The sequence below is a fragment of the Gracilinanus agilis genome, chromosome 5 (assembly GCF_016433145.1).
Source record: "Gracilinanus agilis isolate LMUSP501 chromosome 5, AgileGrace, whole genome shotgun sequence".
Lineage (NCBI taxonomy): Eukaryota > Metazoa > Chordata > Mammalia > Didelphimorphia > Didelphidae > Gracilinanus > Gracilinanus agilis.
Window position 1 is genome coordinate 143,450,845 of NC_058134.1, and position 13,531 is coordinate 143,464,375.

General features: G+C 37.4%; 1 protein-coding gene across 1 annotated transcript in view; it reads right to left on the reverse strand.

Annotated features, from left to right (window-relative positions):
• Window positions 1-1,713: 1,713 nt before the first annotated feature.
• The window catches only part of LSMEM1 (leucine rich single-pass membrane protein 1), a 30,329-nt gene continuing 18,511 nt past the window's right edge, over window positions 1,714-13,531 (reverse strand). Inside the window, exons 4-5 of the mRNA XM_044678825.1 lie at window positions 8,280-8,414; window positions 1,714-1,932 (exon numbers count right to left, since the gene is read on the reverse strand). Of these exons, the coding sequence (XP_044534760.1) occupies window positions 1,802-1,932; window positions 8,280-8,414 (266 nt within the window). The 3' untranslated portion in view covers window positions 1,714-1,801. The remainder of the gene's footprint in view (window positions 1,933-8,279; window positions 8,415-13,531) is intronic.

Below are 13,531 nucleotides of genomic sequence, written 5' to 3' on the forward strand. Positions count from 1 at the left end.
ATTACTTGCCTTTTCAAGGAAGGCGGGTGGGAGAGAATTTGGAACACAAACTTTTAAAAAACAAATGTTAAGAATTGTTTTTATATGTAAATGAAAAAAATAAAAGAAGTCAGTCAAGAGCTTCCAAAAAGAAAAGTTTTCTTTTTGTGGAAAACCCAACAAACAAGATAAATTTACAATGAAAACTTATTTGTGAAGAATAAATTTATTTCTTTCTCCCTTATGCACACAGAGATGCAAGTACACATATTTTATACACAGGAAACTAATTTGGAAATATCTTTCTTTGTTTTACTTAGAGTCAAGTGAAGTCAGCAAGCATTTGCCAAGCCCTTACAATTGCCAGGCACTGGAGAAGAAAAGTACAAAATAATCTCTACTCTCTAGGAGCTCACGGTCTAATGAGAAAGACAACATGAAAACAACCATGTAGAAATAAGTTACATATAGAATAAATGAGAGATTATTGAGAGATCATCATGGAGCAGGTAGGTGGCTGTAAGAAAATAACAAATGCTGAAGGGGACATGAATAGACAAAAGAGAGACAGAGAGCCAGAGCTAGAGACAGGAGGGTCTGGGTTCAAATCTCACCTCAGACACTTCCTAGCTGTGTAACACTGGGCAAGTCTCTTAACCTCAATTGTCTAGCTTTTACTGCTCTTCTGCCTTGGAACTAATACTTAATGTCTGTTCTAAGACAGAAGGCAAAGGGGTTTTTTTTGTCTTTTTTTTTTTTAAGAGAGAGATCATTGGGAAAGGCTTCTTGTAAAAAACAGGACTTTAGCTGAGTTTTTAAGGAAGTTAGGGATGCCATGAGGCAGAGTTCAAGACATAGAGGTCAGCCAATGAAAATGTGATAGGGTATTAAGGGTGAGGAACAAAAAGGAGGCTAGTGTCAGTGAATAGTAGGATAGATGGAAGAGATTAAGGTGTCTAAAAACTAGAAGGGAAAGAAAATAACAAGAGTACAATATCTATCAGAAAAAAAATTTAAATAAAAGATATCACCTTTGCTTATCTTTAGAACCAGTAATTGTCAGGAGTAACTCCTCAAATCTTCCCCAGAAATATTTGCAAAGCATTAGAAATTTGTGACACATATATGATTATGTCTGGAAATAAACATTCTTAAAGGTGATGATTAAAACCTATTTATGAGGTTTTAATGTCATTCAAACCAGCACCTTAACATAGAACATAAAACATGTCAGTGTTGGAAGAAACCTTAGAACTCATCCAATTCAACTTTCTTATTTTACATTTAAGAAAAGCCTTTGTAGTACAGCGAAAGGACCTGAATTAAAACCCTGATGCTTCCTACTCATGTAACCGTGGACAAGTCACTGAAGCTCCCTGGGCTCTATTTTTCTCCTCTGAAAAGTGAGAGGGTTGGAATATATAGACTGAGGTTCCTTCCAGCTCTAAATATATACCATGGACCTATGAAGTTGATGCCCAGAAAGGTTATATGACTTGCCCAAGGTCATATAGGCAAAATAAACAGCACTGCCAGAAATAGAACGTAAGTCTTCTGACTATAAACTCAGTGTTTTCTCCACCCATTCTCTCACATACCTTTTGACTCAACAGAGAATTAACAACTATATCACTGAGGCCTAAGATATTGCTAATTGCAGAACTATTTCTCATGGATACAACCAAAAGAATGTCAACAACTCTTTTTCATTACTTAGATAATATATTGCCCGTAACCACCTGAAAAGTTAACCTGGAAGATTCTTGGTAAAGTTAGGAATAGTCTCCAGATTTTCCCAATTAATGGTTTACTAATCATTTCTTTAGTTTTCAATAGCATCCAATTGGTTGAGACGATTTACTATCATGCTATTTATTTTCTTGAGCTCATCGATATCCTTTCCTTCAGCTGTTAATCTTCTCGTCACTTCATCCATCTTGCTTCCAGTTTGAACTTTAAAAAGGAAAACAAACTATATCAGCTGATTTTGAATGCTATCTAAAATGATTATTCAACATTTAACATTAGTTCAGGCACCATAAATTTAGAACACCGTCATATAAGCATAAGTCTGCCATCAGGAAGTGAAATAACATTCTGTAAAATGAAGGAGCAGGGAGAGAAGGGAAAAGAGAGAACAAAGAGAAGAAAATTCACCCGTGATTGAAATAGTTTATGCTTCATTGGTGCCAATATTGGATACCCTCTGCAGGGAAATGTAAACATTGGCTGAGTCAAAAACATTTACAAAAACAATAATAATCAATTTATTATCTCATTTGATCCTAATACAACCTGGTGAGGTAGATATTATTCCCCCATTTTAAAGATGAAGAAACTTGGGCCTAGAATCATGTAGTTAGTAAGTATCTGAGGTAGGATCCAAATTCAGGTCTTCCTGACTCTTAAATCCAACATTCTCTCCAAAGTGCCACCATTGAAATGGCCAGCATGATCATTCCCTTCATTCTGAGAAGCATCTTCCATAATACATTGGGAGGTAGTGAGATTTGGTCAGAATGTTATAAACAGTGTCAGATAAAAGTATCAGTTTTTACTGTTTTTTTTTTTAATTATTTTCCTTTGTTGCAAAGGAGGGTTCCAGTGAGAGGTGTCAGTATATCAGGAAATGGCTTATTAAAAGAAAAAGCCAGAAAATACTTATATAAGAACAAATGCTAGTATTCTATTTAAGATTTTTGCAAGTATTTGTACCTAGTTCAGCTAGCTCTGGAATAATAAATCTCTTCAAATTCCTTTTTAAAGAGAAATAAAAAATATTTTCAAGCCAATTAAATTTTAAAAGTATTTATTTGACCATCAAACTCTGAGCCAGGCATGGTGCCAGGCATGGGGCATTCAAAGCCAGAAATGAAAACAGTACCTGACTTCAATAGATCCTCTGGAAGTTCAGCAATCTTGAGAACAACACCTTTGGTTTTATTTACAGTAGTTAAAACAATCCAGAACTATAGGATAAAATCTATTAGTCTCTTAGAGTGTTTATTTATATCACAGTTTCCTAACTTTTTTCAAGGTGCACATTTCAAGGACTAATTACACTGATACCCTATTACTGTTCTCAGCTGATACAAGTAGCATAGGAAGGTAAACTAGGTTTTAAGACCTTCCAGCCTTGAAACAAGTGGACCAATAAAGCAGCTACTCCTCCTTGAATCTGAAATTATTTTAGCTGAATTGTAGCATTCAAGTCAAGAGGGAAAGATAAGTGCTTAGAAGGGCTACAATGTTGGGCAGAGCTAACCATATGCTTTGGGGAAGAAGTATGCAATTCGAGTAATTTCATGGCACCTCCACCAACATCTGTCACTGTATCCTTTCACAGTAACATTCTCTTCTCTGAGAGAATCCCTCAAATTTGTTCTTAACTATAAAAGGATGGAGAGCTAAGTGGCTCAGTAGATAGAGAGCCAGACCTAGAGAGAGGGGATCCTGGGTTCAAATTTTGGACTTAGATACTTTGTATGTGAACCTAGGCAAATCATTTAACACCCCCCCCATTGCCTAGCCCTTACTACTCTTCTGCCTTGGCACCAATAACACAGTACTGATTCTAAGATGGGAGGTAACAGTGTTTTTTAAAAAATTATGATAAGAAGCTTATTAACCCAAGAAGATAAAATCAATATTTTTCTCTGATAGAAGTTAGAGAACCAGTGTCATTGATTCAGAGGTAGGATCATCTAATCTAGAAGATCATAGGATCATATAGATTTAGAGCTGGAAGGGTCCTCAGAAGCAACCTAGTCCAACCCCCTCATTTTATAAAGGAGGTCCAGAAAAGTTAAGTGACTTTCTAAAGGTGACATGAATATCAGCTGGCTGATAGGGAATTTAAACCCAGGCTCTCCAACTCCAAATCAAGCAACAGGAATTTGACAAGCTCAACGACTTCAGTAATGTAAATGAAAAGAACACTAAAAGGAAGCTGACCTCTGATTAATTTTATTGACCAATCTTGGACCCAGGATAGAGATCATGAAAAGCATCTCCCTCCCCTGAGTAAAGAAATGGGAAACTATGGGTGTGAAACATTGCATACCCTGGTGTTGAATGGTTTGCAAGGAGGAGAGAGAGAGAGAGAGAGAGAGAGAGAGAGAGAGAGAGAATGCATTTATATAGTTCTTACTGTATGCTGTGATACTTAAATTAAGTCTACATAAAGGTGAGCACCTTCCAATTCTGGGAGGTCCTAACCCACATGTACTAGAGTGAGTAACCAATCAGAATCAACAGTCCACCCCTTATGCTTTCTATGAGAAAACATCTATTGTGATTGGACATGCAGGCTAAGGGAAGGCCTTGGAAGTCATATATATGTGACCCCTTCAAAAGAGGAGGGGGAGTGAGGCTACAACTGGTGTGGTGGAGGAGATCTGAGGGAGCTTCACTGGTTCGCCACCGATACTGTTCCACATAGTGAGTTTAAAGACTGAATCTTCCTGAACTTCTATTGGGAAACTTCCTTTTATAGACTCTGTGAGTGGAGTTTGCTCCATTCACCTCCAGACCTCAGGCCCTTTAACCCTCGACTGAGGGTTAAAATATACCTGAACTAATCAGTGAGATTAGATTCTTAATGTCTTTCTTTCTCTCTTCTCTCATGTAAATAAATTTACATAAAGGTCAATTTTGATTTGAGATTATTCTTAATTTAGGATTGATAATAATTCAATCCTCTGGCAATCACCTTTAATATATTGAAGCCATAAAACTCCTTTTTTTCCCTTACAGTGCCACGTAAGGTGAAAGACTTTCAATGAGGAATGCTATCCACCTTCAGAGAAAGAACTGTTGGAGTCGTCTTTCACATCAGTATATTTATAGTTTTATTTGGGGGTTTTGGTTATGTATGACCAATATGGAAGTATGTTTTGCATGACAATAAAGATAAAATGTTATTTTTTTTAAAATGCTGCTATAAAAAAAAGAAAGTTAATTTCTCCTTGATTTCCTTAGCTAGAAGCAATCTCCTCCCTCTAAAAGTCTCTCTGAACCCTCAGATTCAGCTCACTTAATGATTTTCTAACTTTTGTCAAAAGTATTTATATCTCAGTTTTATAACCTCCTTATTAGCCTATCAGCTCCTGAAGGGACAAAGTCATTTTCCAATTTTGCATCATTAGCAGCTAGGACCTGGAGACAGTAGAGACTGGATTTAACAAAAATTTTATTAGTTCAGTTCAAGAAACACTTTTAAAAGAGGCTGTCTTTTCTAAGGCCATGCACTAAGGACTGGAATAAAAAGACAGAAATGATAAACATAGTAGTCCTTGCCCTCAAGGAGTTGGCATTTGTAATATCATTTTGCTATGGAAAATGGAGAACAGGATGAGTGACATTCACAGTTTTAGAATTTAGAACCAACCCAGATACCATAAGCCAGAAAGCAAAAGCAGTTACTGCCAGGACTATAAAAGGGAGAAATTTGAACAAGAAGCTCTCTCATTCCTGAGAAGGGACCTGGGTTGGTTGGGTGGGTAGGCCAAACCAAATCTGCTTAGGTTACCTGCATCCTGTTCCAATAGTTATCACATCCTCAACTTCTGGACAAAGCTGTGCTATATATTAATCATTTGAACATCAAGGAAGAACAACATCAATACTCAATCAATCTGGTTAAGGCCAAAGGTGCCTGGCCTGGCCAGGGTGCCACAGGGAGGAGAAACCTCTCCAGCAGACAGTCTCAACCTGATTACCCTTTGACTGACAAACCTGATCATCATTAGTTTAGTGAAGCTTTCCTAATACCTCTTCCCACCAACCCTGTTCCTTCCCTAAGTTTGTTATAATTCAATATTAAAGGCTTTCTTAGGTGAATGTCATTATTGCCCTAAGGATCATTCATCATATCCTTTGGATTTGAAGGAAAGGGATTGCTCAAACAAAGTCAAATCACAGTCAGTGGCGTTATCCATTTAGTCAATAGCAGTATCCATCAACTTAAACTCAGGATAAGCAGTCAGAGAAGCTGTGTGATCTAATTCATAGCTTCTCACTTGATCACTTCTTCCTGGGCACTGTTGTGTGGAGGCTGGGAGTTTAGCTGAGTTTCAAATATTGTGTGGGACCTGGTGTTCACTACCACAATTTGGTGTTCACCTAGGCTTCCCACCTTCACCCAGCTTAGGTCCTTATACTATCAGAGGACCTTGGGCCATCTCTCCATCAGGCCCTATCCTGTATCACCATCCCACCTGTAACACATTTTTACTGGCAGAGAAAAAGAACAAAAAGTAAATAGGGGATGATTTGAACGAGGATAGAACATTAATAATCAGGAGAGTGAGTAAAGTCTTTTGAGAAGTAACAGATAGCATGGATGAGCCTTGAAGGAACCTCAGGTTTCAGAGAGGTAGATGGCATTCCAGTCATTGGGGAGGACCTGCATAAAGGCACAGGGGCAAGAGATGGAATTTCAAATTTGGGAAGAAACATATTGACCAATTTGGTTAGAAAATGAAGTACTTGAAGGAGGGAAATGTGAAATGGTTATAACAATAAGCCACAACCCACATTAACAAATGTTAGATGAATTGTGAACTAATAAAGAATATAAATCATTTTTTCTATTTCTCTGTAGAATCCTTATGTCTGAGAGGAAGAAAGAATGTTTGAGTAACTGGAGATAAATATAAAACTGTATAGCCCCCAGAACATAAGCACAGTTTAGGGCACTAATTTAAACTTCCTTATTCTCATATATGAGGAGAGAGATAGAAAGAAAAAAATGTACACAGGGTTCTCTGCACTTTGTAAGGCCTTTCTAAAATTTCCTTCCAATTTCATACATGATGGTAATAATGATAATGAAAAGGAAGTCAATGAAAAAGAATCATTTCCTATTAGCATCCACACCCAGTGAGTGACCACAGAGACAGCACTAATCCACCAGGTAAAGTATTATGAATAAATAAGTTTTTTCAGTTCCATAAAATACTTTTGTAGGATAAAAGATACTATAGAATTCCTAGATGTGCATAATTCCTTCCTAGAAATCAGATTACTTATTGCCACAGTCTTCATCATCATCATTATCACCTCTATTTGTCTAGATGAGTTCTTAGAGAGTCAGACTTGAATTCAAGATGACTTGAATTCTACCTCAGATACTTACTGGCTGCCTAAGCAAGTCATTTAAATTCTCTAAATGTCCACTTCTTCTTCTGTAAAATGGAAACAATAATAGTATCCACCATACAGGATTATTATGAGGATCAAATGAAATAATATAGATAAAGTGTTTTGCAAGCCTTAAAGCTACACAAATAGAACCTATTTTATTATAATTATTACAAAGAATAAATTACTTTCTAGGAAGGAGGTGCATCAATTGAGCATTTGTTAAACAGCTACTATATGCAAGGCACTATGTTAGGTATTGGGTCAATCAGTGCATCAACAAGTCTTTATTAGTCACTATGTGGTAAATACGGGAGATACAAAAAAAAAAAAAAAAAAAAAAAAAAAAAAAAAAAAAAAAAGGCAAAACCAGCCCTTGCCCTGGGAGAGCTCACATTTTAATGGGGGCAGACAACATGTATATAATAAAGGTATAATAAAAAGAAAGGGAGACAAGGAAGGAAGGAAGGAAGGAAGAATAGAAAGAGAGAGAGAATATACCCCAAGAATGAAATAATCTATACTCAAGTATGTAACGGACTTCTGTACTAGCAGCAATGCAATGACCCAGGACAATTCTGAGGGATTTATGTTAAAGAACGCTACCCACATTCAGAGGAAGAACTGCAGGAGTGGAAACACAGAAGAAAAGCAACTGCTTGAACACTTGGGTTGAAGCGGACATGATTGGGGATGTAGACTCGAAACTACCACACCAATGCAACTATCAACAATTTGGAAATAAGTCTTGATCGATGACACATGTTAAAACCAGTGGAAATGTGTGTCGACTATGGGGGGGGGGGAGGTTTGGGGGGATGGGTGGAGGGGAGAGTAAGAACATGAATTGTAACCATGGAAAATTTTTCTAAAAAATTAAAATAAAAAAAACTTAAGATAACAGTTAAGGGGGAAAAAATCTATACCCAAGGAATTTACATTCTAAAGGGGTTGTTTTGTATTTTCATTGTGGTGAATCACTAACTGCTTCATAAAACTGAAAGACAAGTTATTCATGCATATTAGTGCACCCTCTGGAGAAATACAGCACAAAGGGTTAATAGCTGGCTGGGAAGGATGGAGAATGAAGGATGTAGGTTGTATTAAGCATTAGGTAGCATTTTAAGTAATGGAATTCCTGCTTGGTTTTTACTTACTTAGTAAGAATATCACAAAAGAAACCAGGGTCAAGCTGACGAACAAGGCTATGATCAACCCAACAAAGAATAAGCTTCGGTTTCTGACTCCATTCCCTATGTTAACAGCACCTCCTATGAACTTCTTCTCTTGATCTAGTGTAAAAAAAAGGAGAAAAAGACTTAGTCACTCAAATTTTATTCCATAGTTTCCTGCTATGGAAAGCAGATGGAAGGATAATGTTAAAAAACTGCTTTGCTGAATTCAGCACAACAACCGTTAGGAAAACCATGGCAGTGGAAAGAGTGTTGGATCTAGACCTGGGTTCAAATTACAGATCAGCTTCCTGAAGTCTATGGGACCTTGGGGAAATCACTTAACCTTTGGATCTCAATTTCTTTATCTACAAAATGAGAGAACTGAAATAAATGATCTCTGAAATCATTTTCCCTTCTTATTCTATGACAACATGGCAGGTAGGAAGGGCAGTACATAGAGTTTAGAATCACAAAGACCTGAATTCAAATCCAGCCTCAGATACTGTGTGACCTTGAGCAAGTCACTCAATTTCTATTTGCTTTAGTTTCCTCATCTATAAAATAAGGATAATAATAGTATCTGCCTCACAGAGTTGTTGCAAGGATCAAATGAAATAATAATTGTAAAGTGTTCAGCACAGTGCTTGGCACATAGTAAGCACTATATAAATGTTAGTTATTACGATGATGATCTTTAAGGAAGTTGACTAGAGCTATCTTTGCCGCATGAATTATTCTGCTTTTTTCTAGTACTCATCTTAGTACATCCCCCAATTTTCATTCCTTCATTCTCATACAAAGAACAACAGGGTTAGGTTTCTTCCTTAATTATAGCTAACATTTATGTAGCTTTTTAAGGTTTTGAAAGAGTTTTGCATAAACAGCGTTTTCCAAGTCTTTGTGCATTTTAAAGACATAATACCTTAAAAGTCAGTGCCATTTTAAGCTTTAATAATTTAAATAGTTTTAATAAAATATATTTATGTTATTAAATAAAATTAAATACTAATTTAATCTTTAATAGCTTAAAAGTACACCAGGGTTCTTGGGAATTATATTATCTCATTTGATTTTCACAATAACAAGATATAAAATAAGTGCTTTTATCCCTATTTTACAGATGAGGAAATAGAAACAGAAAAAAAGCTAAGTGACTTGATCAGGGTCAAACAACTAATAATAAGGCAGGGGTCTAATGCAGGTCTTCCTGTGTTCAAGGACATGCCTCTGTACCTTCTGCCACCTATCTGAACCCTTTCCTTAAATGAGGTCAGATTATTTCCATGAAATTAGAGCATTCAGATAGGGCAGGTAGGTGGTACAGTGGATAGAGTGTTAGGTTTAGAGTCAAGAAGATTCATCTTCATTGAGTTAAAATATATCAGACTCGAGCTATATGGCCCTGGGTAAGTCCCTTAACCCTATTTGCCTTGGTTTCCTCATCTGTAAAATGATCTGGAAAAGTAAATAGCATTCCAGTATTCTTGCCAACAAAACTCTAATGAGGTCACAAAAAGTCAGACATGACTGAATCAACTAAACAATAACAACAAAGCATTCAGGTGGCAGCTGATGATAGAGCTAATTATTTTATATAGATAAAATAAATATTACATATTTATAGATTATAAAGCCTATTGCCTTATGTAGGACTTATTTTTATCTTGGGAGGTAGGGAAGTCAGGTAGAAGAGCTAGTAGATATTTGTTATTCTTTTCCCTGAAGTGAACAAAAGCATAATGGAGGCAGAGACCTATGGCACCATGCCAAAAAGGGCACAAAGCACATTCTCTATGGGGAGGCCTGCAGTCACCCACCAGAGTTTGTTACTAGAAAACCAGAGAGATTCAGGGTGGGGTCATTCTCCTCACCCTCAGCATGCACCTGAGGATATTCCTCACTTCACCCACACCTCTGCCCAGCAGCCCAATGGGAACACTTCCTCACCACCTGTCTGGGGTAAGGCACTAGTGGGGAAAGGCTTACATGCTGCATGAGGGTATGGAGCAAATTGGTAGCCAGTTGAGTCTGTGGTGCCCTACATCCACCCCCCATCCATCACTGTGTATATATTTTGTATCTATTGTTCATGTATTATATGTGAATTTATTGTATATCTCTAGTAACCAGGAAGCCCCTTAAGGGCATTTGTATTTTTGGTATTCCTATCCCCAGACACTAGCACAGTTCCCAGAACACTTAATAAATGCTTGTTGATTTATGAAACAAATAAATATAATCATTTGTTAAGTATATGCTTACGCTGTAGGCTTAGGGGGCAAAGCTGAGGTCTTTAATGGAAAAATTCAAGTTAATAACTCCTTGTTCATTTAAGTGGTGAGGGTGACCACATGATCCAGGACCCACAGCTATTGGAAAGTGAGGAGCGAACCCAAAGGTTGGAGTGGAGTGAGGGCTCTGGGGTTCTTCCTATAGGAATAAGGGAAAGAAGTCAGTGTCCAATCAAAAGGGGTAAAGGTGTTGGTAGGAGATTGGAGAAGGTTGAAGGGTGGGGTAGCCCAGTCTATTCTATACCCCTGCTGGCTATATAGTATAATATAGTACTTGGATTCATCCATCCATCCATCCATCCATTCATTCATCTTAGTAAGTTACACCAAGACTCTAGTGAGTGAAGAAGATTAAGAGAAGTCCATCTGCCTCTTTATTAGTTAAGTTCTTTTTTCCTCCGAGAAGCTCCTCTAGAGATACTGTTTCTAGCTCCCTCAAGGAGCAAATTTTATTGGCCAGAAGTGTTGTGCCAGGTCTAATTAATCCTATTGCTGAAGAAGAGGTTCTGGGTCTGGCAGAATCTGGCCATAACTAGAGGCTACATCCACTTGCTTCATGTATTGCTTCTGCCAGTACTAGGAGCAGAAGGTGAATTCCCCCAAGTTCTAGAAATGATTGGATCTTCTAGCACTAGACAAAAGAAGCCTAGTGGCAAACATATCACCTAGTAGGATAGAGGGAGAGGGTACACTTGAATGCTTTTTGATTGAAGTGGAAGGTAATAATGGACAGGAATGAGCTCACCTCAGAAGTCTATTCATGATTTCTACAAAATGTATTTGACAAACCAGAACAAATGCTAGTTAGTAGGGAAATGCATAAATCTAGGAAGGGAAAAAATCAATTTGTCCTCAGGGTACCTCTTGAGGAGTTTTTAGCCTAATTAAGGAAATTGGCGTCATTTCAATTTATTTCAGGTTTTGGCCACATTTGACTGAATTAAGTTGTCATTTAAAATAATTCTGGTTTTTTTGGATACATGGAATGATGTGTGCTATTCAAGCACCAAGAGGTTTGCACTAGACATGTTATTGTAATAACACTATTTGATAGCCTAACTTTATAGGATGTGCTTTTAATTGCACAAATCTCTAAGTTGGTAATTTGTCCCATTGGAGTTTTGGATGTTTGCTTTCAGTGTTGGCTCTTTCTTTGTTTTATGAGTCAAAACAGGAAGTCCCTCCAAAAAAACAATAAAGGAAACCAAAATAAATATTTCTGCATTTAAAAAAAAAAATACAATTCTGCCTTGGAACCAATACACAGTATTGATTTGAAGATGGAAGGTAAGAGTTTGGTTTTGTTGTTGTTGATGTTGTTTTGTTTTGTTTTCAATTGGCTCTTCTTAGTAAAGAAGTGATAGACAGCAGGTGTAAAATGTAGCATACACTGAGAACCAAGAGGGATTCCATTTAATTTATGCATACTGGGATGGTTTCCTTTGAAGAACGTCACCCTCAGGAGCTGGTTGGGCCAAAGAGAGTTCGCTGATGTTCCTGAGGTCTGCTGGGATACTGACTGCCTTGTAGAATGTAGAGGCTGTTTATCATTCGTCGGAGCACAATGTTTTACAAAGTCTACCCAATCAGACTACAGATGTTTCACCTTTTGGGTAAGAAGTGCCAGACTGAAATGGATGCCTATCTATCATTTTCAATTACCACTTAGGAGGGGTGAGGGTGGAAGGGCTGGTTGGTCAAGGTCCAAGTCTATTTTGTTTGATGTGGCATCCAAACTTGATTTTGAAGTTCAGGAATATGTGGGCCATGGAGAGGGCTATTTAGGACAGCAAATAACTTAACCATTGTCTGAGCTCTGGGTGAGAGGGAAGTTTGTTTAGTCTGTGACCTAAAACAGTTCTCTATAATCCCCCCTGGGTAGAGAGGGGAGACTTGGATTGGCCAAATAAGGACTCTCTTCTGCATCAGAAGTTGGGGTCCAAAATAATTCAATAATAACAGCAATAGCTTAATAGGACTTAAAGGTTTGCAAAATACATCATACATACATGCACACTACATACATATATGTGTAAAATGTGATCCTCAGAATAACTCAGAGATGGGTGCTCATTGTCTCTATGTTTAAATTTTCTTTAAACTGAGCCTCAGAGGTTAAATGACTTGCCCAGAGTGACATTTAGTACTTGAGGCCTTCCGTGCCTTCTATTCTAGTGTTAAATTTAAGAGTCAGAAAACCTCCATTCAAATCCTTCCTCAGATAATTACAACTACTCTGGGCAAGTTGCTTATCTCTCAGCCTATCTCAGTTTCCTCATCTATAAAATGGGGATAACAGTATCTATCTTACAAAGTCATTGTGGGAGAACCAAAGAGAGTATATGTAAAGCACTTCATAAACCTTAAAGCATTATATAAATTAGTAATAGTAATAATTATTTTCTTATCCAAGAAAGACTAAAGCAGGGGTTATTTCAGGTCAAACGATAATTATCAAGAATCCCAAGGGCAACAAGGAAAAGAGAGAAGATGAACAAGTCATATAGTATGGAGTCAGGAAAAACACATTCCAAAGAGAGGGTTGTGTATTAGAGACATTTTCACCACTGTGCACCACTAGGCATTCATGGAACTTCCTTATCCAAGGCAGCATCCTTTTATGAAGACAGCATGTTAACCATGCCCCCTCCTTACTCAAATACACTATTATTTCTGTGACTGCTATGAGCCATCCCTTCTCCTTGCTCTACCATGCTTATGTTCTCATGGAACAAAAGGAGAAGTTCAAGGACAGTCGTATAAGAAATCTGGCAAGTCAGAAATAACTTTCAACAAGGATAGTCAGGAAAGGTCACCTAGAAGAGTCACCAAGGAAACCAGGACTTGAAGAAAGTGAGATTCTGGAATGGACAGAGCCAGAGGAAGGGGACCATAAGTTTATAGAGAGATTTAGAGGTAGAATGGAAGGCAGAGAACATTTAA